The sequence below is a fragment of the Rhineura floridana genome, chromosome 13 (genome assembly GCF_030035675.1).
Source record: "Rhineura floridana isolate rRhiFlo1 chromosome 13, rRhiFlo1.hap2, whole genome shotgun sequence".
NCBI lineage: Eukaryota > Metazoa > Chordata > Lepidosauria > Squamata > Rhineuridae > Rhineura > Rhineura floridana.
The window spans coordinates 6,420,616-6,447,133 of NC_084492.1; the positions used below are offsets into that span (position 1 = coordinate 6,420,616).

Sequence of the window (26,518 nt, forward strand, 5' to 3'; positions counted from 1 at the left end):
ATGGGCTCCTGGCCCCTTGAAAATTCTGTGCGGAAGAAACCAAAGGAACTTGTGCAGCAGTGATATGATCATCAAGCAAACCGTATTGAGTTATATTAAACTGTGTCCTACTCAGAGCAAACACAATGAAATTAATGAACCTAAGTTAGTCTTCAATTAATCTACTCAAGAGTAGGACTAGCACTGAATACCACCCTGCGTTTCATTCCTATGTCAGGGGTCCCCCCTGCTCAGGGCAATAAAAATGGGACACTGGTCACTTACTGTGAAGGGTCTTTTTCCAGCAGGCAAAACCCACACAGCGCCACATTGGGTTCTCATGCTCTAGCAGCCCAGGCAGGAAATCTCTATGGTTAATTTGAATGCTCCTCCTCCTCATTTCCCTCCCAGCATCTCCTTTGTTTCAGTTTCCATTCTGGCCAAGCCCTAAGACTGCATGTACCTGTGTAGTTAAATCTTAGAAATAACATAGAAACTGGGCCATGCCCAGAAAAAACACACAAACATCTCAACCTAATGGTCAGAACCTATGCGTTGCAGCAGTGAGCGGATGAGTGCAGGGCGCGTCTGCCAGAAAAAAGGCCCTTCACGGTAAGTGACCAACCTTCCATTTTCCTGGCAGACTCACCCACATAGGACCTACTGGAGCCTAAGTCTGTTTTGGGTGGGAAATTGCAGCTCTGCTCTCTGTGAAGATAGCACTGATCAGAGGATATGCCATCCAAGGGAGAAATGCAAGCACCCACATTATAGTGTCTGGTGAATGTAGATGGCACTGCCCAGGTGGCTGCTCTGCAGATTTCTGCAGTGCTGGCATTAGTGGCTAAAGCTGCAGAAGTTGCTGCTGCCCTGGTGGGATGGGCTGTAATGTGAACAGGAGCCCTAAGCCGTTGAGATTTGCAAGCTAATGCAATACAGGCTCTGATCCACTTGGCAATGGTTGCCGACTCAGCCTTTTTTCTTTTCTTTTTCCTTTTCTATGGAAGCGTCACGGAAGGAAACAAATAGAGTAGCGTTCAACCTAAATGTCTTGGTGCATGTAATGTAAATTTTAAGTGCCCGCCCCACATCCAGTTTGTGCTATAACGTTTCAGATGGATGTGAAGGGTAGGGCACTGTCATGGTCCCGTCAGAGGACTCATCAGACGAGGATGACTCGGGAGTAACAGCAGCAGACCCAGAAGCAGCAGACCCAGAAGGAGAAACGGAGGAAACTCCTGAGAACCCAGCTCCTTCTCCCCCTCAGCTGCAGAGCACCCCAGACACAGCTGAAGCCCTTCAGCCAGACGCAGCCAGTGAACAGGATACTCCCCCCTCACCTGCAGAACGTAGACAACAGAAGGTCAGGCAGAAGAGGGGCAGGCCTGTCCACTTAAGGCCAAAACGCTGAGGGCTCACACCTGCTGACAAACCTGCTCCTTAAAAGTCAAACCTTGGCTTCAGCTTGTTGCTGACTACAACGTCAGGCGTGACCACTGTGTGTCTTCCTATCCCCTGAACCTTGACTTGGACTGATCTCTCGGCAAACTAGACCCGGACCTTCACTGACGTCTCTTCTGGATTTCTGGCTTGGCATGTAAGCTTCGAACGGCCTCTGCCCTTATCTTGCTTCCTCCTGGCTAACCTGGCAGATTTATAGCCAAGCTGCCGGCTGAGGACTTACGGCCTGGCAATTACCAAGGAATCTCCAGCCCTGCCTGCACCCCCACCGACACTGCTGTCTCAGTGAAGAGCTGACAGGCACAAAGGAAGGGAAGCCAGGACCTCTGACCTATGAAAGGTAGAATTAACTGCAGGAACGTAAGAAGGATCTGTTGTGAGTATCACTTTGGCCGTATGAAAAATGCAGAGCTTGCCCTGAACTGACAAGGTGCTCAGTTCCGCCACCCTCCTAGGAGAGGTCATAGCCATCAGGAAGGTACCTCAAGAGCCAGGAGTCTCGGGGGGAGACTGAGGCCAGAGGTTCAAGTGGAGCTGTAGTAAGGGCACTGAGCACCTTGGGAAGGTTCCATAAAGAAAACCTGTGAATATCAAGCAGAGAAAGTAGAGTTGCCCCTTTAAAAAGTGCTTAATATGAGGATGAGTGGACAGCACAGCCTGTCCGGACCTGGAGTAGACTGAAGAGAGAGCCATGAGTTGGCACTTCCAGGTATTGGGTTTAAGACCTTAGTCCAAGCCATCCTGTAAAAAATGTCAAATGTCTAGACTAGTATCAAGTTTCTGAAAGTCCAATTTTTTCCTCCTACACCACCTGACAAACACTTTCCACATCCCTTCATGCAATCTGTCAGTAGCCACTCATCTGGATGCTAATATGGTGTCTATGACGGCTGGCGCCAAGTCCTGCCTTGCTGAGGATCTGCTGAATCTCCAGGCAGCTTGGTTGAGCCATCCCGGGCCAGGCTTGGGGTTGATAAAGGCTGCATATCTGGTGAAATGTTAACTGGATCAGGCTGATCTCTGCCCGCAAAATCCCCTGTAATGAAAACCTCCTCTTTGAGCGTGAAAGGAATAAGAAGGTTTTTTATTAGGATGCTTATCATCTTTTCTGGGGTGGGTGGGGAGGCAGAGACGAAGGTATAGCTTGTGTTTTATCTCAACTAGGATTTTATGTAAGCTTTCTCCCCCAAAAAGACTGAATCCTTTGGAAGGAGCTGCAGCCAGATTATTTCTAGAAGAACTGTCAACTATCCAGTAAGTCAACCAGAGGCTCTCATAGCAACCACGTTAGTGGCCGTATTCCTAGCTGTGTAAATGAGTGCTCACATACACTCCTGAGGCCTCAACAATTTACACAATAAGGTCCTAATTTGGTAGCATCCACACCTGGATCAGCCATCACTTGGGAGATCCACATGAAGCAAGCAATGGGCACCAAAGAGAGAGAGACAGCAGCCTTATACATTAAGTTAGTGCACTGGCATACAGTGCGTGTTCTGTATTGGTGAAGGGGACATCCCCTTTCACTATACTTTTTAAATGACTCAGGTAGAAGATATCACCAAAGGAAAAAGGAACACTGCCCCTTTAAGGGTTACGTTCTGAACATTTTAGTCCTAAAATAGAAAGGGCTTTCTGAAAAAGTGGCCCACAATCTTGTCCTTTGAGAGGCATAGCTCAGGAGCGCGGGAGGGAGCGTGGGGCTCCACTAGCCCTCCTCCCTCCCAAGCACCACACTAGAAGTGGGCTCAGAGAGTATCTCCCGTACTCAGAGAGTCTCTCACTCTGCAGGATTAACATCTGGAATAGTAAGATCACCTTCTGGGAATTTTTACTGCTTGTACCCCCACTGGTGGATTCTGTGGCACCTCTCCCATCTGGCATGGGAAGCTGGGGCACCCCCCGCCCCAGGCCAGAAAACACTATAGCAAGCAACTAAAGACAGAGAAGGAACAAAGACATCTGCATGGGCTGGTAGGAAATCGAAACTCAAACAGAGGAGATGCTGAGGGGGGAAGAGGAGGAGGAGCATTCAAATTGACAATAGAGATTTCCTGCCTGGACTCTAGACGTAGAGCATGACAGCCCAATGTGGGCTATGTGGGTGAGTCAGCAAGGAAAATGGAGATCCTCAACAGAAACCATCTACAGGAATACCCCGCTATACGGACCTTCACTTAAGAACATAAGAAGAGCCTGCTGGATCAGGCCAGTGGCCCATCTAGTCCAGCATCCTGTTCTCACAGTGGCCAACCAGGTGCCTGGGGGAAGTCCGCAAGTAGGACCCGAGTGCAAGAACACTCTCCCCTCCTGAGGCTTCTGGCAACTGGTTTTCAGAAGCATGCTGCCTCTGACTAGGGTGGCAGAGCACAGCCATCATGGCTAGTAGCCATTGATAGCCCTGTCCTCCATGAATTTGTCTAATCTTCTTTTAAAGCCATCCAAGCTGGTGGCCATTAGTGCATCTTGTGGGAGCAAATTCCATAGTTTAACTATGCGCTGAGTAAAGAAGTACTTCCTTAAAGTACACTCGCTTTTATGGACATACTCCACCATGCCCATTTACGTATGCTTGCTTCACACTTACGGACACTTAACGGTGCGTGGGGGTGGAAACAGACGCGATCGCGCCACCGCAAATCAGCTGAGAGGCGCGATCATGATCAGCTGAGAGGTGCGGCAGCGCAGGAGCAGAGGCTTTAGCGTGGGGCTTTGAGGCTCCGCATGAAGGAGAGGTAAAAAAAGTTTTAAAAGGTAGTGCTTCACTTTAAGGACATTTTCAGCGTACGTACTCGCTCTGGTCCCATTGAGTACATTAATGAGAAGTATTCCTGTACAGCATCACACCAGACCAAGGACCTCAGAACCCCATGGAAGATGCATGCTCACAAACTTGCAATGTCAACAGGCACTCCTCTTTTCCTACAGAGGGACACAGAAGAAAGGGCAACAGTGACTCACCCGCTTGTCCCAAATACGCACATCCCCATCATGGCTGGTTGCCAAGCAGTTTGCGTTTTTCTTATTCCATTTTACCTGAGAGGCTCCAGCTGCAGAAAGAGCAGAGCACAAAGGCAAACACAACACCAACTTGTCAATAGAATGGACAGTCATGACGAGCACACAGCAAACTCAGCGAGTTGTCAGTCAAACCCACCCTGGGGTATGGCATCCTGCCTGGCACAAATAATTGAATGGTCACCAGAGGTGCAGCACAGACCCCCTCAGGGAGGCCAGCCCAGGAATCTCCTCAAGAACCAAAACGCTCGCCTTCAGCCCACTCGTGCAGCAGGCAAGGCTGGCACAAGGGGGCAAGACTTGCTGACAAGGGTGGCACAAGGGGGCAAGACTTGCTGGCAAGGGTGGCACAACTCAAGTTTGAAAAACTGGCTAGTGCAAGCATAGGCAGGAACAATGGGATCTACTGGAAGATCTCTAGGTGATCTGCAGTAGATCACTAAGGAGTTCTGAATCCCAATGGTTCAGCAATAGCACCAACAAAATGACTCCCCCCACTTCCCACTAAATTACGCTGCTGAAATGAAGAAAGCCTGGAATAACCAGGAGTGGATTTCTGTGAAGGAGGACAGTGAGCTCAGTTCAATTCTGATACCCAAAACAAATTCCTGAGTCCAGCACTCTTTAATTCTGAGAGTATTTCTTCAGCACCAGGCTCCAGCGGGTAGAGCCCTAGGTTCCAGTAAAATATGAAGCAGATCAAGCCTGAAATGTGCCCACCTCTGGGCTAGTGTCACTCTGGGGTACATTACTGAACTCACCCACCCCAGCTTACTCAGTCATGGTGCAGTTTTTGCCACTAGAAGCAGACAGACCTTGATGCTTACTTTTATGCCAGCTTTCCCCAACCGGGTGCCCTCCAGATGTTTTGGACAACATCAGTCACAACCATGCTGGCTGAGAGTGATGAGCGTTGTAGTCCAAAACATTTGGAGGGCACCAGATTGGAGAAGGGTTGCTTTGTATCACAGCCAGACCTGTTTGTCTTCCTACACCTGTCACGGGGTGCCACAGGCTCCCACTACCTACTCCAACAGTGGCATGCATGCCACAGGTTAGACATCCATGGGTAGTAATCTACAGGGGAAATAGGTACAGTGCCAAGCCAGCTTCTTTCCAGAATCCTAAATATTATTTCCTTTCCTAACTGAGCAGAGCAAAGGGAGCTGTTTCAGCTGGTCCAGAAGAGCTACAAGCGAGCCAGCTCTCAGTGAGCAAGCGAACAGGGAGCACTAACAGGAGTTTGGCAGGGTTCCATAGCAGCTTGATTGGAAGGGGTGTGGCCTGATAGCTGCTAGCTGAAGGGGCGTGGCCTGATAGCTGCTAGCTGAAGGGGCGTGGCCTTATAGTTGCTGTGCAACTAAGAGCAGCTGTGTGTGCTGGGAGTTTTCATTCTGTTTCCTGACTCCTAACTGAGCAGAGCAGAGAGAGCTGTGTCAGCTGGTCCAGAGGAGATAGAAGTGATCCAGCTCTCAGACAACAAGTGAACAGAGAGAGCTAACAGGAGTTTGGTAGAGGAGATAAAGGGGGAGGTCCTTAAAAAATATTTTCCCTTGTATGGTGCACCACATATCAGTGGGACTCTCCTATTTACCCTGAAGAAGGACAGGACAAAGCACAGGCCATTCCAACACAAGCAGAAAGAAAGAAACAAAAGGCAGTAGCGAGCATGGACAGGAAGGACACTCCAGTGGTGGTGACCTTCAAGGTGTGTGCAGTGTTTGTTTTCTTGCCTGTGAACAACATGGCGTACATGTGCAACAAGTGCAAGGTGGTGGCGCTGTTGGGAAAAAAGTGAGGGGCCTGGAATGGCGGGTGGCCACACTGAAGAGTATAAGAGAAGACATCTTTGATAGAACGCTGGAACAACAACTGCAAAGAGAAGTACAGGAGGTGGAAGAACAACCCCAAGTTGAAGCAGAAGAGACTGTTGTGGAGAGCCACAATAAAGTGGAAGAAACTCCATGGAAAAGAGTGAGAAGGCACCCATCATTGGTGGAACTACAGAACTGCTTCCAGGCAGTTGAGGATGAGACTAGAGGACAGTCTGCAGGGAGAATTACAGGAGACCCAATGCGACAGAAGCAAGAGCCTGAAGCTCAGTCAAGCAGAGGTAATGAAACCACACTCCACGACAAGAAGAAGAGTAGTAGGAGTGGGAGACTCCCTGTTGCATGGGATTGAAACCCAAGTATGCCAAGAAGATCCATGGACTCACCAGGTATGCTCTCTCCCTGGAGGATGGATTAGAAATGTGACAGAAGGGTTGCCATCACTCATAAAGTCCACTGACACGTATTGCGTTCTTCTCATCCGTGTGGGAACAAATGATACTGCCAAGTGGAGCTATGAAGAAATCATGTCAGACTCTGAAGCTCTGGGAAGGAAACTCAAGGACTTTGGGGCCCAGATAGTTTTCTCATCCATCCTTCCGGTACTTGGAAGAGGAGTGGGAAAAGAAAGAAAAATACTCCAGGTACACTACAAAGGTAGTGCCGATGCAAGAGATTTGGATTCTAGGACCATGGGCTATGCTTCCTGGAAGATGGACTGTTGGCAAGTGATGGGTTGCACTTCACAAGGACTGGGAATAATGTGTTTGGCCACAGCACCAAGAAATTCATCAGGAGAGCTTTAAACTGAATCTTAAGGGGGAGGGAGATGTAAATTGGCTGCAACGACTAACAAAGGCTTGTGCACAGTAAGAGGAACCAAGGGAATGGCTCTAATGGGGTCCAGTAATACCCTTCATAAAAAAGTAAGCCAGGCCGTAAATCACATGGTCCCCAATGTCTGTATACTAATGCCCAGAGTATGGGAAACAAGCAGGATGAACTGGAACTCTTAATACAGGAGAGTTAATACGACTTGATAGGTATAATTGAAACTTGGTAGAATGACTCCCATGACTGGAATACAGCAATTAAAGGATATTGTTCAAAAAGAACTGAAGGGATAGAAAGGGAGGCACAGTCATGCTATATGTTAGAAGTATATATCCCTGCACAGAAATACAAGAGGATGAGCTTGGTACCTCCACTGAGAGTATCTGGATTAAAATAAATAGGGCAAGGAATAAAAGCAACATGGTGGTTGGAATTTACTACTGACCACCCAATCAAGGAGAAGACGAGGATGAACCTTTTGCAAAGCAAACTGCCAATGTTCTGAGGAGGCATGATGCAGTAGTAATGGAGGGCTTCAATTATCCTGATATCTGTTGGGAGACAAATTATGTCCCTTCAAGAAATTTCCGACTTCTGTTGGAGATTACATTCTCCTACAGAAAGTGGAGTAAGCAACTAGAGAATCAGCTATATTTGACTTGATTCTAACCAATAGAGATGACTTGGTGAAGTGGCAGTTACAGGAACTCTGGGGGAAGGTGGCCACATTATACTAGAAGTTTTTTTTTATTTTAAAGGAAGCAAAAGCTTAAGGATAGCTAATACCTCGGAAGACAGAAAACAAAATTCAAAGGGCTCTTGATAGGCTGGAGCATTGGGCTGAAAACAACAGAATGAAATTTAACAGGGATAACTGCAAAGTTCTACACTTAGAAAAAAGAAACAGAGTTATAAAACTTGGCTCAGCAATACTGCATGCAAGAAAGATCTTGGGATTGTTGTTGATCACAAGCTGAATATTAGCCAACAGTGTGATGTGGCTGTAAAAAAGGTAAACACTATTTCAGTCTGCATTAACAGAAGTATAGTTTCCAAATCACGTGAACTATTAGTTCCCCTCTATTCGGCACTGGTTAGGCCTCATCTTGAGTACTGTGTCCAATTCTGGACACCACAATTTAAGAAGGATGCAGACAAAGTAGAACAGGTTCAGAAGAGGGTGACAAGGGTAATCAGGGGACTGGAAACAAAGCCCTATGAGGGGAAACTGAAAGAACTGGGCATGTTTAGCCATAAGAAGAGAAGACTGAGGGGAGATATTATAGCACTCTTCAAGTACTTGAAAGGTTGTCACACAGAGGAGCGCCAGGTCTCTTCTCCATCGTCCCAGAGTGCCAGACATGGAATAATGGGTTCAAGTTACAGGAAGCCAGATTTCAACTGAATATCAGGTAAAACATCCTAACTGTTAGAGCCATACGACAATGGAACCAATGATCTAGGGATGTGGTGGGGTCTCCAACACTGGAGGCATTCAAGAGGCAGCTGGACAGCCACCTGTTGGATAAGCTTTCATTTGTATTCCTGCATTGAGCAGGGGGTTGAACTCGATGGCCTTACAGGCCCCGTCCAACTCTATGATTGCATTATTATTATTTATTAAATGTATTTCCCATCCTTCCTCCCAGTAGGAGCCCAGGACAGCAAACAAAAATACTTAAAACACCATAAAACATCATAAAAACAGACTTTAAAATGTATTAAAACAAAACATATTTAAAAACATCATTTAAACAAAAAAGCTTTAAAAACATCTTAAAAAGCAATTCCAATACAGATGGATAAGGTCTCTACTTAAAAGTCTTGTTGAAAGAGGAAGGTCTTCAAAAGGAACTGAAGAGATAACAGAGATGGCGCCTGTCTAATATTTAAGGAGAGGGAATTTCAAAGGGTAGGTGCCACTACACTAAAGGTCCACTTCCTATGTTGTGCAGAACGGACTTCCTGATAAGATGGTATCTGCAGGAGGCCCTCACCTGCAGAGCGCAGTGATTGACTGGGTATATAAGGGGTAAGATGATCTTTCAGGTATCCTGGTCCCAAGCTGTATAGGGCTTTGTATACCAAAACCAGAACCCTGAACTTAGCCCAGTAGCTAATACCAACTACCTGAGTGAAATATGATGTCAGTATTTCGAAATGGATACTTTTGATGATGTAGACGTGCCTGAAGTGACGAGGGGAGAGTCCCACATGAAAGTATGCAGGAGGAGGGTCTCTCATGCCCATAATCTGTGTGCAAGATACAACAGCAGCGAGTTGGGAGGTCTACCACATGAACAGAGTATTCCACGTAACTAACTGGTACTTACCAACTGCAGAGAGAGAGACAGTAGGCTTCCGGGTGTCTCTGAAAAAAACCCCATAGTGGTGTAAATACACACACACACATACACACTGCCATTTAGGTCGCTGTTTCCCAATTTCCCCACACACACTTAAACCTGGAGGCACACTTCGTTCTTACACTCAAAAAGATTGAGAGATTTACTTTATAAGTGTAACAAACTCATCCTCAGAGCTCACCCTTGGTGTTTCTGCATAAGTCACTGATCTAGGCATGACCTCTGTTTGAAAGGAATCATACCCAGAGGTGTGACTCATGCAGAGATGCAGCTGGCACCACCTTCTGAGAACAGGCAATTATCCTGTGAGTCTGCACCAGGAGGAACGTTTTGAGCCAATCAGAGCTGACACAGAGACGCTGCAGAATCACCTGCCTCCAGAGAGAACTTTCTGGATCAAGACCAGTGCAGTAAATCATGCAGCTGCCTTCTCTGTGGCTGGGTACTCTGAGCCTCACAACAATGAGTTTGAAAGTAACTGACCTAGGTGGATAGGAAATCATTCCACCGCCGCCACCACCCTCCCAAATCCAAGCAACCACATCACTCAGGAGTACGGCAGTTTCTGTGCAAGAGGTGCGGATAGATCATGCTAGTGAGGCAAAGTACATACTGGACAGGGACCTCACACACACAGCGCTTAGGTTTGTAGCCAATTTGACTGAGGAAATCCACTTTGTTATCCAAAGTACGAAGGAGCAAAACTCATTCTCCAAGAACATGTGACAAGGGACAGTTCCCCCTTAACACACCACCCCAGATGCCCCACGGGGATGGGCTCCCACAAAGACTAGGACTATCTCCATCTGCAAGGCTCCGCACTTACTTGATATCCCAGATGTAGATGTACGTGTCAACTGAACTGGTCACCAGCAGATCTGGCTCAAACACTGCCCAGTCCAAATCACTAGAAAAGATGCAAACCGGGGGGGGGGAAGAGGGGGAAATGACAAATTGTATCAGCAAGAGGCCTCAGTCTTGGGCAGCTGCGATCAGAAAGGTGCTGTATGGTCACTTGCAAGTCTTGTTCATTGCCAACAACGTTCACCGTGATACATTAAGAGCAAAGGCAGGAACTCTCCACCTCCCCCGTCCTGACCTCTGGTCGCAGGAAGAGCATCCCTTCTCTCTCGGGGCAGTGCCCAACTGGCCCAGCTTTTCTAAAGACTTAAGACAGAAACCCCATCAAAGCCTTCCAGGGTCCTTCAGCTGCATGCCCTTTGCTCATTTCATAGCCCTCTATGCTACTCTAGGGCAGAGGTGGGAAACCCCAAACTCGTGGACCACATGCAGCCCTCTCTATCTGGCCCTCGGGACTCCCCCAAACCGCCCCCTCAACCACCCTGCTCTACATCCTCCTTGCATGCTTTGGCTCACGTGTCGTTGAAGTGCAATAATGCCTCTTGCCTGCCTGGACAGAGAGTTCTGTGCCAGGGGTGTGGGCGTAGAAACCTCTGGCTTGTGCGTCGCTAGAATGTCACCCATTGTGCAAAAGGTACAAGACACCTCTGTTGCTCCACCCACTTTTGCCTCTGGTCCCACCTACCACTGGCATGCCACACACACACACACACACGCCGAGAAAGAAGATTGCCCATGACAGAGTGCAGCCCTTGGACTTAAAAAAGTTCCCCACCACAGCTCTAGGGCAGCAGGTTTCAGTCGGTGTTTTAGGGAACTCCCAAGGTTCCTCAGAAGGTTATCAGAAGTTTTTCCAAGAACAAGATCTATGATGGCAAACAACGTCCCTAAAAAACAGCTGCCCCACCACTGCTGATCTCCCCCTATAACACAGCCATAAAAGGGGCAGTGGGTGTACCCTTGGGCTTATTCTCAGTGAAGAAAAGGAAGCCTCAGCTGTCCTGGGCATGTATAATACTATTTTGACATCTGTACCAAGTGCTTCCTATCCATTACCTAGTCATAATCTTTACAACCACCCCTGCAAGGTACATCAGTATTACTAACCCATACTGCAAATAGGGAGACTGAGGCTGAGAGACAGCAGCTTGCCTAAGGCCACCTATTGAGCTCATGGCAGAGATGAGATTCAAAATGCAGACATCCTGACCTGTAACCCAGTCTCTTAGCCATTAGGCTACCCTAGATCCCCACAGAATTTGCATCCTGGAATATTTCTCCAAAATCTCTGTAATGCAAAACAGTTTCTCAGGAAACAAATTGATGCGCAGGGAGGTAGAACGTTTGAAAAACACAACTCTGGGGAATAGGGGAGCTCCACCCCACCACAGAGAAACGCCCAGATGTTGCTGAAACCATCATTTACCAAGAGAGGCTAGTGGATCATGCTGAATTTTGTTCTCTCCCCAATTCACCCCATGAATATGTAAAATACGTGCAGGCAAACTCAGTGTTTGCTAACCTGGGATATTCAATGATGTTCACAGGACCCCAAGGTCACTGCAGCAGATGTCTACTGCACTTCACATACGCCAAGCAGGAAGGGTGAACAGAGGGGCTGGGGGGGGGGGAGCCCAGGCTTCAAGCTCATCACATCAGGGCTGAAATTCCCGACACCATGAGCCAGTGTGCAAAGCTCATTGGCCTCCGTGACGATGGAGAGCACGAGGGCTCCCCAGAGCCATACCTGATCACACGCGTGTGCCCTTGCAAGGAAGGGCCAACTTCCCCATTACCATCTTTCCATTTATATAGGTCAACTCGTTGGTTGCTCTGAAATTAAACAGAAGAGATGAGAAGTCACAACTCGGGCAGCAGAGTGCTTTATAGCTACAGAATTGCTTCCTGGAATTGGAACATCCCCACTGCCCTTTAAAGTCAGGTGCAAGATCGTTGCTCTGAATCCCATCAACCAGAAAAACAAGTTCACCGGTGTCTTGCCTACAGCTGCTCTTCCCCCCACCCCACCCGCAAGAGTCTGAAATGAATTCCCCACAGAGATGCAGCAACGCACCTCCTATTTAATTTTTTAGAAGTGGTGCAAGACAGCTTTTGAGAACTGCGTTTGTTGCATTAAGCTCGCCATTATTTAGATCATCTCTATTTTTAATGGGTTACTGGTTTATGTATGTTTTGATCCTCAGAATGTTTTATTCATTCTGAAATTTGTTAGCTGACGCGAACATCAAATGAAACAAAATTTAATTAAAACAAGTTGTAGCCTGGTTCCCACGTCACATGAAAGCACTGTTTTAAAACCCCCTATGGTTTAATGTGACCAAGCGGCGTGCACACTTGCTGCGCTCCACTCCTCCTCTGCCCCTGCTGCTGCCGCGCTGCCAGAAAACAAACCAGAGCCGAGCTTGTCACGGCGTTCAAAGCTGGGCTCATGGCTTTTTTCCCTCTTCCAAACAAACCATGAGTAGTAACCAAGGCTTGTCCTTAGCTAACTGATCATACTTTCTTTGAGGATAACAAACCATGAGCCTGGGTTCAGAAGTCGCGATAAGTCAGACTCTGGTTTGTTTCCAGGCAGCATGGCAGGAGCAGGGAAGGAACAGAGAAAGCACTTTTCAGCAGTGTGCACACTGCTCATTCCCATTAAACCATAGGGTTGTGTTTTTTTAAATTTTGGTTTAATGTGAATTGCAAACTAGGCCAAGACCGAATGGCAGCCGTGGGGAAGAGGAGCACCCTTTCCTGCCGCCCCCAAATGCTTAAATTTTCACACAACCAAGAAAAGCTACCATTTGTAGGAACACTCAGTGCAACACCACTAATGAAAACCATCAAGCAAAGCATCCTAACTGAGAAAAATGGCAATACGGAGTCCTAAGTGTACTGCCTGCAGCCACTTTCCACAAGTGAAGATGTCCCAGCCACACAGCCCATGACTTATGGCCATGACTGATGTTACATTTCCCTAACCAAATATTTATAATGCTTGTAGGGAGGTCGCTAGAAAACGGCTGAAGACATCATTTGGTATGTATGGATGGGTTTCCAGATGTGGATGGGTTTCCAGAACCTAGCATGGGATTCGAGTATCTTGTCCCAAGGACTGAAGGGGGCGGATTCTTGCAGGTGACTTGCAGAGTAAAGGGGCGTGACATTGAGCAGATGGTGTAAATACGACTGTTTGTATTGTTCTCATTCTTAGCCTCTTCAGGCACCAGAGGTGTGGTGTGGAAATACAGGATTCTGAACACACACACACAGAGTAACTGATATAGCCACATGCCCACAAAGTAGATGTTGCACTCTTAAGATCCAAGTGGGGAGGAAATGTTGACACAGGATCAGGGCCAGCAAGGAGCATACCGAAGCAGCAAAATAGTGTGCGTGACTGTCGTGTGGATTCCACTGCACAGCTCCAATATCCCACTTGCTCTGACGGGAGATCTTGCGGTGGCCGTCAGAAGGTGCATCTAAGTTAACGATGTAGAGGAAGCGGCGCCTGCAAGACACACACAGAGCTGGTGAGCTGCAGCCACTTTTTCCAAAGCACCAGAAGAACGAGGCACTGTTGATCAACCACAAACTCAAGACTTCTTTCTAAAACTGGCCAAGAGTGAGAAATTGGGGAGGAAAAAGTATTTGCTGTTGCTGGTTAAAATGTCCATCGTTCTGACAGGTGGCAGACGAGCGGAGAAGGGCAAGGATGCACGGCCACTGATGCTATATGGGATCTCCATCAGTGAGGACCATGCCACACACTGCCACAAACGGAGGGGAGATTTTGTCCCCAAGTACGGCTCTTTACTCTTCCAGAAAGAAATGGGTGGCAGCCACTTATTCAAGGACACTTTCTGAGGTTGGAGCTAAGCCTTCTTCCTAATGACCCCAGCCACTGCCAAAGAATGTTGCTTGACAAAAATCTGTTTCTTGGTCATACTAGAGCAGACTTTCCCAACCTTTGGGTCCCCAGATGTTGTTGGACAACAATTCCCATCAGCCCCAGACAGCATGCCCAATGGTCAGGAATTATGGGAAATGTAGTCCAGCAACATCTGGGGGGTCCAAAGGTTGGGAAAGGCTGTACTAGAGTATTGGAAACTGGTATATGTGCTACCCTATTTCATCATCACAACAGCTATGTGCAATTCACTAGGTTGATACGAGAGCAATCCACCATCTATCGTTGAGCTTCATGGCAGAACATAGACTTGAATTTAGGCCTCACTGCTCAGCTCTTTGACCACAACATTACACTGTCTCTCAAACATAAATTGTGGAATGTCAAAGGGACATAACTTAAAGAGAGCCACAAATGTGATGGCATTGACTTTGCTTTTATTTTATTTATTTATTATTTGATTTCTATCCCGCCCTTCCTGCCATCAGGAACCCAGGGCAGCATGACATGCTGCAGCATATTCCAGCCTTTAAGCTTGTAGGAACACTACAGCCTGTTTGACATATTCCAGCCTTTAAGCTTGTGGCTGGCCTGGTTCATCCAATGGGACAGATCAAGGCGGCACTGCAGAGAGCAATGCAAGACGGTCCTGCCAAAGCTTAAAGACATCTGGTTGCACATGGTGTGTGACACTGCATCAGGAAGAGACTGCCAAGGAGGGCAGCTAGATTCACCAACATCAGATACTTCCCAAGAGGCTTAAAAATATTACAGAATATGATAGGGAGACAACCATGCCCAACATTCCTTTGTCAGCCAGAATATTGGCCTAGTTTCTGCAAAGAGCAGAAGAGAGTGTAAACTTGTGTCTGCAGTATACCACTTCAGACTGCAGGTGAAGCTCACAAGACTCGGTGTTCCTCCATGCAATCTTGAACGTCAGGGATAAGGATTCCCACCAAGCCTACTCCCAGATGTGCGCAGGATTCTTATTTCATCATCATCATCATCATCATCCTTTATTACGGTCCCAAGACCAATCATAACAAAATATATTTAAACTAACATAATACAATATAAATGTATATGCATGTATCATTTATCAGCAGTAAATATTAACAAAATTTAAAATAAAATTGGATGATCTTATAAAAGGTAAGTTTCTTCGAGCAGACTTACTGTTCTTAATAACATGACAAGCACATTTAAGTAACTATTAATATCTTTATCATAAAATTATAATTCTTTTAAAATCTTATAAAATTTAAAACTAGACAGAATTATTTTGAATATCTTTTCTTTGATTTATTACAGCTAAGGAATACTTGGCCACAGCCCAAGTGCGTTCAGGTAAGTGATCGTCTAATAGGTAATTTAGCCAAAGGGCTTCTGATCTGGGCGATTTGGAGTCTATGAGAGGAAGAATTATATATGATCTTTGGGAGTGATAGAATGGACATCGCAATAAAACGTGTGCATTCGTCTCAATTTCTCCAGATCCACATGGGCAGAGACGCTCCTGATAGGGAGTATTATTATATCTTCCGTCTAACAACGATGAGGGTAGGACATTAAATCGCATTCTAGTAAATGCCTTCCGGTATTTCGGAATTGTGAGGTCCGATATATACGGCATTGGTTTTAAGAAGCTTAAGTTACATCTATGTTTTTTGATTAGCATTAACTGTTGTTGAACGTCAATATCACTTATTTTTATTTTTTTGTATGGAGGAAGGAGTATTCAAACATATGAATTCACACCTGCAGTCCTGAAACAGATTTACCACCACATCTGCAGATGGCAAGGACTAGGTCACAATTTAGTTGCTTGCTTGGCTTGAGACTGAAATCAGAATCTCAGATTCTGACCACAAGGTGATGCTCTCATGTCATGTTTTGCCCAATAAATATTTCATTTCAATGCACCCTCATGTGGCAAAAGCTGGGATTTACCACATATGGGATTTCCAATGAAAGTAAGTTTGCCTCCAGATGATAAGCACTGGAGTCCACCAAGCGGAGGCACATTTGAATGAAAAACATTTATCACAAGGATAATTTTGTCACATCAAAAGATAACATGAGAGTTGTGCTGGGGAGAAAAGAAGGAGTGCACACAAACCCCTGTACTGAGGAACCTGTTAAATGCTCAGAGATTGATTTAGAGACAACATGGAGAAAGGCTGTGCTCACTTCTGCACCAAGATAATTCAAATATTCTGCCAATACACAGTCAATTCCATGCAACCTGTATAATTAAGCAAATTAGCTTCTTGTTGTTTTTCCTCTTCCGTAATTTATTCCAGTTTTGCTGGTCTTGGGGAAGAGGGAAGAGCTCCAAAGCGCTACTTCTGATCACTTGAAATCTTTGTCGGCAATCTGTCTGGTTTTGGAGATTTCAAGCACATCTATGCAGTCATGAGAGCTAGAATCTTACTATTCTAAAGAAAGAGAAGGAAAGCTGCAATTTTCAGAAAATGAAATCCTGCACCCAATATTACATTCTTTAGGTTTCCTGCACTCCCATGGATAGTCACCCCAAGCTGGAGTCCAAAAGCTTTGGAAAAAAGGTCAAAGGGAACCAAAAAAAGCCCCAATGCAAACATGAAATTTGAGATCCAAAGTTTTGCCAAGAGGCATGCTGGGAGCAGGAGGTGTTGAGGGGAGGCAGAGCTGGTGCAAATGCAATCCCCTATTACACACAGACAACAAATGAATGCACAGGGCATTGTTATGGAAAGACACAGCATCCTAGAATGAAAAAAAGCATGTAGGTATGACTTAGGAAAACAGATTCACAAGGACATCAGATATCAGATCAAGAGAAGTAGAAGGCCGCTGAACAAAGCTAAACACATTCAAGACAGGATTAGTGATAAGACAGAGAAAGACTTCAAACATCAGCAATATGGAAATGAAGCAGAGGGGAGGTGGGGAGGCAAAGCCCGGGTTCTCCATCAGATGTCAAGGCCTCTTGATTTTGGATCTGAGCAGTTTGCTGTGCTTAAAAAAAGACTTAACCAAAAGGCCCTGCTCAATTCACTCGTACTTTGGACCTTAAGAAATAAAATCTTCTGGATAGGTTCAGCACAAACTAAGAAAAGTACTTCTTCATAATTGATGTATGGAATTCACTGCAAGATGTAACACAGTTACTAACTTAGACCAGCTTTTTAAAAGGTTTACACCAGCCTTTCCCCAAGTGGTGCCCTCCAGATGTTTCAGACTACCATTCTCCCCCACTAGCAGTATGATGCTGGGGCTGATGGAAGTTGTAGTCCAAAGCATTTGGAGGGTGCTAGATTGGGGAAGGATGGTTTATACAAATTCAGGGAGGATTGGCCTTATCAGTGACTATTAGCCCCTGACAGCTAATGGAACCTCCACCTTCAGAGGCAGTGTGCTTCTAAATGTAACACTGACCAACAGTCAATGGCAGAGAGCTGTTGTTGGCTTAGGACCTTCCCAGAAGAGGCATCCAATTGGCCACTCTTGAAAACAGCAAGCATGACTGAACAGAGCCTTTTTATACTTTTGGTGCTTGAGCTCATGCTATCAAGCCCTTCCCCTCTGTCCCACTGAGAACGTGAAGCACTAGGAACATGAAGGGCAAAACCCCTGCATCTATCCTAGAAGCAGCGTCCGTCTGCCCTCCACATCCACCTTCAAGGACCAGCCCAAGAGCTGCCAGGGCTAACTGCAATTCTATCCCAAGCATGCTGGCACTCACCCAGAAAGGACTGCATGCTGTCCAAAACAGTCAACAGACATCGCAGTCGCCTGCAAAATAGGAGAGAAAGAGAAATAAGCTCCCTCACAGCTTGTCAAATACATCAACTTATCAGGAAAAAGAGCAAAATGTTAGGTTGCCAAATTTGGTGGTAGGGAAAAGAGACTGCTAGAGACAGCCTGACAGGGATGCTTTTTTTTTTATTAAAGACATAATTAGGAAGCAGAGTTGCAATCCTACACACACTTGCTAGGGAGTAAGTCCCATTGAAATAAGGAGGACTTAGAGTGTGGCATAGTGGTTAGAGTGTTGGACTACGACCTGGGAGACCAGGATTCGAATCTCCACACAGCCATGAAGCTCACTGTGTGACCTTGGGCCAGTCACTGCCTCTCAGCCTCAGAGGGAGGCAATGGTAAACCCCCTCTGAATACCACTTACCAAGAAAACCCTATTCATTGGGTCGCCATAAGTCAGAATCGACTTGAAGGCAGTCAATTTCCATTTTTACTTTCATGTAGACATGAATAGGATGGTGCTGTAAAGGAGGACCTCATTTGAGAGCATGAAAAAATGGAAATGGACTGCCTTCAAGTCTATCCTGACTTATGGCTACCCTATGAATAGGGATTTCATGGTAAGCAGCATTCAGAGGGGGTTGACCATTGCCTCCCTCTGAGGCTAGTCCTCCCAGCTGGCTAGGGCCTGATCAGCTTGCCACAGCTGCACAAGCCAGCCCCTTCCTTGTCCGCAACTGCCAGCTGGGGGCAACTGGGCTCCTTGGGACTATGCAGCTTGCCTACAGCTGCACAGGTGGCAGGGCACGTAACTCCTGAGCCACTCCCTGTGGGGGTGATCTTTAGCTGGCCCTTCACACCCAGAAAACATGAGCGGGGATTTGAACTCACAGACTCTGGACTCCCAGCCAGGCTCTCCTCTCCACTGTGCTATACCAGCTGTAAGGGAAGGAAAATGAACTCTTGCCTGCCAAATCACCCATTTTTCACATAAGCACTAATGGGGGCTAAACTGTAATTGGGGTCATCATGAATAACTTGATGAAGATGTGTGGCAACAGTGAAAAAGGCAAACTCCATTGAAAATAAAACTGCCGACAGCATAATGGCATTACAAATCTATGGAGCAACCACGTTCGGAATACTGTGTACAGTTCTGGTCGCCTCACCTCAAAAAGGATATTATAGAGCTGGAAACGGTTCAGAGAAGGACCATCAGAATGATCAGGGGGATGGAGTGACTTCCCTACGAGGAAAATTCACAGCAGTTGGGGCTCTTTAGTTTAAAGGAGAGTCAGAGGTGACATGATAGGAGTGTACAAATTATGCATGGCATGGAGAAAATGGAGAGCGAAAAGTTTTTCTCCCTCACTCCAAACTCTAGTACTCGTGGACATCCAAAGACGCTGAATGCTGGCATATTCAAGGCAGACAAAAGAAAGTCCTTCAGGCAGCACATAGTTAAACTGCCACAAGAGGCAGTGAGGGACACCAACCTGGGTGGCTTTAAAAGAGAATTAAGACAAATTCATGGAGGACAAGGCGATCAGTGGGTACTAACTGTGATAGCTATGCCCTGCCTCTATGGTCAGAGGCATTATGCTTCTGAATACTACTTGCTAAGAAACGCAGGAGGGGAGAGTACTCTTGTGCTCAGGTCCTGCTTGCAGGCTTCCGACGGGGGCATTTGGTTGGCTACTGCGAGAACAGGAGGCTGGACTAAATGGGCCATGGGCCTGATCCATCAGTCCTGGCCTTAGTTTTCAATGCTTTACACAGCTTAGGGCTCAGGTATTTGTTGGGACACCTACTCCCACGGCAGTCTGCCTATCCACTGAGATGAGTCATCTGAGACCTTTCTTCCAGATATCCCCACTGTATGTCTGGAATGTGGTGAGTGGCAGCTGGAGAGAAAAGCCTTTCCCTGGTGGCTCCTTGCCTTTGGAGTGCTTTCCCCAATGCCCAGACAGAGACAGCATTGCTATCATTTAGGTGCCTGGCAAAAACATTGTTGTGTTCCCAGCTTTTAAGAACTGCTGATGTACGCATTCTTTCACTTTGAACAGATTGAATTTTATTGCATCTTTGGATGGGCGGTTGCTGCTTTCGTTTGTTAATTTACTGCATTAGTTTATAAAATTGACATTATTGTTGTTTCCGACTACTCTGTTAGCTGCCCTGGGAACATTTATGTTGAAGCTGTGGGATACAAATTATGCAAATAAAAATATACATTTTAAAATATAATGAATATAATAATAAATACAACTATCTAAATACCCAACTGAAAATATAATTCTGCAATATGATAATCCATCCCTTCATATGAATCCTTAAGACATTATACTTATAATTGGACTATCAACCACAACCCACTTTTTCTTTCTTTCTTTCTTTCTTTCTTTCTTTCTATCTATCTACCTATCTATCTACCTATCTATCTATCCGCACGCAAGCACGCACACAAGAATGCTTCTTGGAACACCAAAAACAAATCTACTGACCTTAATGAGAATGTTATTCTACCAAAACAAAGTCTCTCTAAAGTGGCTGTAGTTCAACTTAAACTTTAATGAAGAACAGTCGCTTCAGGCGATTTTTAGCATTTCAAAGGACTATTTTTAGGCTCTGCCTCTTTGTTTCTCTGGGGTTTTGATGGTCTCCCCCCTTTCCTCCCTTCGCTATTTAAGTTATGGCCAGCATGACTTATGGTCAGGGATGATGGGAGCTTTAGTCCAACAACATCTGGAAGGCACCACATAGAAACCCTGTCTTTGGTGGGGAAGGGCTGTAGATCAGTGGCAAAGCATGCAGCAGGTTTCAGGTCCAGTCTCTAGGATGTCCAGGTATGGCTGGGAAAAGATTCATCTGGAGCCTGGAGAGCAACTGTCAGAGAGTGTAGCCAACAATGAGCTAGACAGACCTATAGTCTGACTCAGTATAAAGCAGCTTCCTACATTCCAAACAAGGTTTCTGTTTTGGACTCAACCACACTGCTACAAATTGCCAGTGAATCAACACAGGTAAAGAGAAGTTGTCAGAGCCTTTTTGGTACTCTTCCCAGAAAAGACACAGGCCAATGGAAGGAACCTGCACTGCAACCTCAATAAACTGGTGTTATTAACAGTGCTTGATCCACAAGCATATTGAACTGCTAGGTAGCAACCAGACTGCCTTGAGATGAAGAGACACGCCATAAAAGCCAGTGACTGATCAGAAGAGGATGAAAGGGTGCCTTCCAGCCTCTCTTTGCTGGGCTTTCGCCCTGTCAGTGTGACAGGCCAGGTCAGTAGGTAAACACAACAGCTGTTGAGAGGAATGGAGAGAAAGATGAGCTCAGTTCTGGAAGGAAAAATTCCAGCATTGGAAAAAGCCTCAAGGGCTTGGCCTTCTGGAAAGGATTTCTTCGTGACCTCTGAAAAACTGCTCAGAGCCAAACAACAACAGGATCCCGTTCGACTGAGTCCTCCTTTGGGTATCCATAATTGCTCCCATTACAGAAATACCTGCTAGAAGACGCGCACTGAAACAGCTGCAACACCGGTGAAGAATCTGGAGCCACAACAGTGTTCCAGCAGCTCAGAGACCACTTTTAGGTTTGCTGCAAATCCCACTCTAGAGATTCACATATCTTTGTTTTCAGAGCCCAGCCAGACTCTGCAGGTGAAGCTGTTGGAAAGCAGAGATCTCACTGCTAAGGGCTGTTAATTGTCTGAGCCCTGACTAGCTTTGCCCTGGCTGAGGCTGTTACTTGTTTTGAATGTTTATATCCCACCTTTTGACTGAATGATCCTCAAGGCAGCCTTCAACAGAGTGTCTGCAATATTTCTTTTTTTGGGGGGGGGGGAGGCAGAAAGCGAGCTACAACCCCCTGGCATACACACACATGCAGCTCTGAGGGTACCTTCCAGGCAGGTACCAGCTTGTCTGAGGAACAAGTCAGATGACCCAAAGAGCTAACCAGGCTCACGAGCCCCTTTAACGCCCTAGCCTCAGAGCTGGCAACTCAGTCCAAGCAACCAGGACTGGCATCAGCATCTGGCATCCCTGTGCAGCTGCCAAGGTCGCAACAGGACCCACGGCTGACACCTGCCTTGGGCCATTAAAAAAGAAATATAGCCCAGCACTTTGAGCAGTGCTGTGCTGCTGAGTCTAACTGCCATGTTAACTTCCCACAATGCCCCTGGGCATAGCATCTCTCTGGGGGACTGGTAGACTCAGCCACCATGTAATGCTGTTGCCTTCCGCCGACAGAGGAGGGGAGCCATCAGAGGTTACTTTGTGCAGAGCCAACAAGCATGCGTCTCTTTCCTTGGCTCTTCTTAACTCTTGCCTGGTTTTGACCACCACACACCTGCTTCTGTCACTTGGGCTGTAAGTCAGCTCCCCCGCAGGACCCTGACCCTGAAGTGAAATAAATAAACAGGATCTCTCTCCTGGAATTGATATTGTGTACGTGCTGCTGTTTTAAACTGTATATTTATAATTTTAAAAAAATATGTTTTCATACAGATATACAATTATTTTAACAGTCTTTATTTAGATAACTTTTATATCTATGTTATTACATTCTAAATTGCTTTGGGATGCCTCATGGGAAGCTATTCATGCATGAAATAATAAAAGTAAGACTGAAGTGGTGAACAGACTAGAGCACAGGAGACGGTTGCTGGGGAACCTTGACGAGAAATCGCAACCTTGAACCAATTTTCAGCATATGCTCATACTCACGTTGCATTTTGTACACACAAATCCACCTATGTGTTTTGTATGTGCTTGCAATTAACCACAAGCCTAGTTGTCTGAGGTGAAATTATTTGAAAGACTAAACCGCAGCCCTCCTAAGACATTACAGCTCCTTTTAAAAGAGGATCTTACTAGTGTTAAATGGCACAGCATTGCCTCCTCCCAAATCCTGGAAAACCCCAAATGTAGCCTAGTCAAGTGCAGCAGTGCTTTGCTGTTGCTCAAAGGAATGAATGTCAGCCATTCACGGATGTGGGAGAAAGGAAAGGAATGCACTTGGAGATGCTTATGAGGTTTAAGCTAAAATTGCTCTCTCAGGACCCAAACCATTAAAAATCATGTCTGCTGCTACATGCAGAGAATCCTATCCTGGGTCCTCTTTCTTTGGCATTTTGAAAGTAACAAAATGTTGGGAACTAGAAATGAAACCGTGGATGGATCAATAAACAACATATGACACTTTACATTTACCCATGTTCAGTTTATTCCAAGGATTCATTTCTACACAGCTCTACACTTTATTAAGATTTTGCACTTTTTAGCTCAAAGCTCACACAGGACAACAGTAAGCATTTCTTTTTACCTGAAGTCAGGATGATCTCTCTCTACCAATTTATTTTTTTTTTAATGATACACCCTGAACATCGTATTGGTACTTGCAGAACCTCAAAAGCTTCTCCCTAAACACAAGAAGCAATACAGTAGAAATCTAGCTGCACTCTTGAGGTAGAATATTCATGTGGTCTGCGTTTCTAGCAGGGGTGGGGAAATGTCTTCAGCCAATGGACCACATTCTCTTCTGGGCAACCTTTCTGGGACCACCAGTCCGTGTAGGGTGGGGCCAGAGGCAAAAGTGGGAGGAACAATTATTGTAAATGTTAGCTTTATGCAGGGTCAGTGTGGTATAGTGGCTAAGGTGTTGGACTATGACCTGGGAGACCAGGGTTTGAATCCCCACATAAGCCATGAAGCTCACTGGGTGACCTTGGGCCAGTCGCTGCCTCTCAGCCTCATGAAACCCCTATTCATAGGGTCGCCATAAGTTGGAATCAACTTGAAGGCAGTACATTTACATTTTAGCTCTATGCAGTAGTTAGTTTCTATACTCATACTCCTCTCTATCCTCCATCCAACAAGCAAGAATCATGATCAGAGTTCAAGGGCACATTTCAGCCAGGCAAAAAGACTCAAGCAAGGTGTGAAGCAAGGCCAGTGAGGGGTGCAGCCTGTGTAAAAGTCCCAAGGGCCAAATAGAGAGGCCTGGAGGGCCACATGTCATCCCTGTGCCTGAGGACCCCCACCTTTTGTTTACAGCATTCATACACATCCTCACTGTCACCAAGGAGATCCTGTTGAGTTCCTTTAGCATCAGACAGAACACTCCCCCTATGCTACGGTAGACAAGCTCTACAGATCCAGGGGGAATTTTACAGGATCCAAATCAACCTATTTTTATCAACACAAACATTGCTGCTTGCTAAACTAAATGAAACGGCTCATCTGTTCCTGGCAGCCCAGATTCCGCCTGCTTCAGTTAATTACTTGCAGGCACAAAGAAAAAGCTATTTCTTGCCTGGGTCCATACTCTTCTTCAAGGGAAAATGTCTTTTAACATATTAATAAAACAACAAAGCCCATTCATGCTTTTGTAAGTGGGTGTAACCTGTCTTCTTTTAATGTTGGTGCTATGCTGCAATGTTTTAACAATTATTGATCACACTCTCTCATTATAAGGTAATGTGCCAACAATTTTGTACTTTTTGAAAATTCTAATAAATATTATACATGTAAAGAATCTCCAGCTATCTAGGCTCTTTTCTACTCGATTCCAGGTAGTGTTCCTCTCAACAAAGGCCAAACATATTTGGTGCCCCTGGAGAGATGATTCAAGATGGCAAATGCTCTTTATGTGATGGAATACATTCTCTTCCTCTTCCACACAAAGAAGATCTCGTCCAGTGAAGTAAGGAGAGGTTCTTTTTGTGTACGCCTCTGAATTCTGCAAGATAGAAGCATCCTGGGGAAAATGGGAAGGGAGACAGCCAAGGGTTCCACTTTGTTAAATGTTCACATGAACAAACATTTGAGGAGTTGAGGAAAGCTCCTGCTACCTCCTCAATTTAACTCCATCCTTAAAGAGCGTGGCAGAAGAAGTGTTTGCTAAACTGAAGAAATAGTTTGTGCAAACCTGGTGTTGCTGTTATTTATTTAAAAGCATTTATAAACTGTGTAATATTTTTTAAATCTCTAAGTGATGCACAACATAAAAGCAATATACATTATCATTAAAACAAAAACTATAACATAAAATTAGTAAAACAGTAATATAAAAGAATATAAAAAACAAAATCAGTGTCCTATCTGGGTCAAGGTAACAAGATATGCCTTTATAAGATGCAACTGTTAGTAAGGCAGAGGGACGGGCATTCCATAATACAGTGGCAATAGCAGAAAATGCCCATTTCTGGGTCTCCACCTTTTGATATTCTGTAGGGTGTGGCACCACGAGTAGAATTTCCCCCGAATTGTGGAATAGTCTCCCCGAGGAAGTACGCCTGGCGCCTACGCTGTTATCCTTTCGGCGCCAGGTCAAAACCTTCCTATTCTCCCAGGCATTTTAATGCTTTTAATATTTTAATATTTTAGTCATTTCAATTTATTTTATTGTTATTATGTACCTGTATTTTGTATTTCGTGACTTTTGTTGATTATTGTATCATTCCATGTTGTACACCGCCCAGGGAGCCATTGGCTATGGGCGGTTTATAAATTAAACAAAATAAATAAATAAATAAATAGAATTTCCCCAGATGATGGATGATGGGAGCTGTAGTCCAGCAGCATCTGGAGAGCCACAGAGTGGCCACTCCTGATCTAAGTGATCTTGCACGTCTATATATGGTTAGGCAATCTTACACGTAACCTGGCCCCATATGTTAATCATACAATCATAAAGTTGGAAGGGCCATCGAGTCCAACCTCCTGCTCAATGCAGGAATCCAAAGTGGCTGTCCAGCTGCCTCTTGAATGCCCCCAGTGTTGGAGAGCCCACCACCTCCTTAGGTAATTGGTTCCACTGTCGTACCACTCTAACAGGAAGTTTTTCCTGACGTTCAGTCGAAATCTGGCTTCCTGCAACTTGAGCCCATTATTCCATGTCCTGCACTCTGGGACGATCGAGAAGAGATCCTGGCTCTCCTCTGTGTGACAACCTTTCAAGTACTTAAAGAGGGCTATCATATCTTCCCCCAGTCTTCTCTTCTCAAGGCTAAACATGCTCAGTTCTTTCAGTCTCTCCTCGCAGTGCTTTGTTTCCAGTCCCCTGAACATCCTCGTTGCCCTCCTTGAACATCACCCGCTAGCTGATTGGTAGCCAGTGCAGTTCACTCAGCATGGGTGTAATACAAGCATGTCCAGGTGCTCCACTCAACAACCCGGATACAGAATTCTGCACCAGCTGCAGCTTCTGAACCAATCCTAAGGAAATTGAGTGCATTACAGTAGTCCAGTTGGGAGGTTACCAACACACGAATCATCATCATGACACTGTTAGAGGAAGCACTTGGGAGTGATTGTGTTGATGCCGCGTCACGCATCACCATTCCACAGAGAAACTAAAGTCTCAATAAAATTGCCAGCTCTGACTTTTGAAAATCCCCCAGAGCATTGAGGAATCCATTAGATTCCTTTTGGGACAGACCATCTTAAAGGGGTACCCTGCTGCTACGGGGGGGACTGGCACCATGATGCAAAACTTC

The 26,518-nt window shown here is 45.7% G+C and overlaps 1 protein-coding gene across 4 annotated transcripts in view; it reads right to left on the reverse strand.

Annotated features, from left to right (window-relative positions):
- WDR59 (WD repeat domain 59) overlaps positions 1–26,518 on the reverse strand; it is an 83,738-nt gene that overhangs the window by 42,271 nt on the left and 14,949 nt on the right. For 2 of the 4 annotated variants that reach the window (XM_061593892.1, XM_061593891.1), the window contains exons 2-7: positions 17,998–18,047; positions 13,733–13,868; positions 12,099–12,184; positions 10,317–10,397; positions 9,458–9,495; positions 4,402–4,490 (exon numbers count right to left, since the gene is read on the reverse strand). In XM_061593892.1, the coding sequence (XP_061449876.1) occupies positions 4,402–4,490; positions 9,458–9,495; positions 10,317–10,397; positions 12,099–12,184; positions 13,733–13,868; positions 17,998–18,038 (471 nt within the window). In that variant the 5' untranslated portion in view covers positions 18,039–18,047. Of the gene's footprint in view, positions 1–4,232; positions 4,354–4,401; positions 4,491–9,457; positions 9,496–10,316; positions 10,398–12,098; positions 12,185–13,732; positions 13,869–17,997; positions 18,048–26,518 lie in introns of those variants that run through there. The other 2 variants (XM_061593893.1, XM_061593894.1) reach the window with 2 other exon arrangements.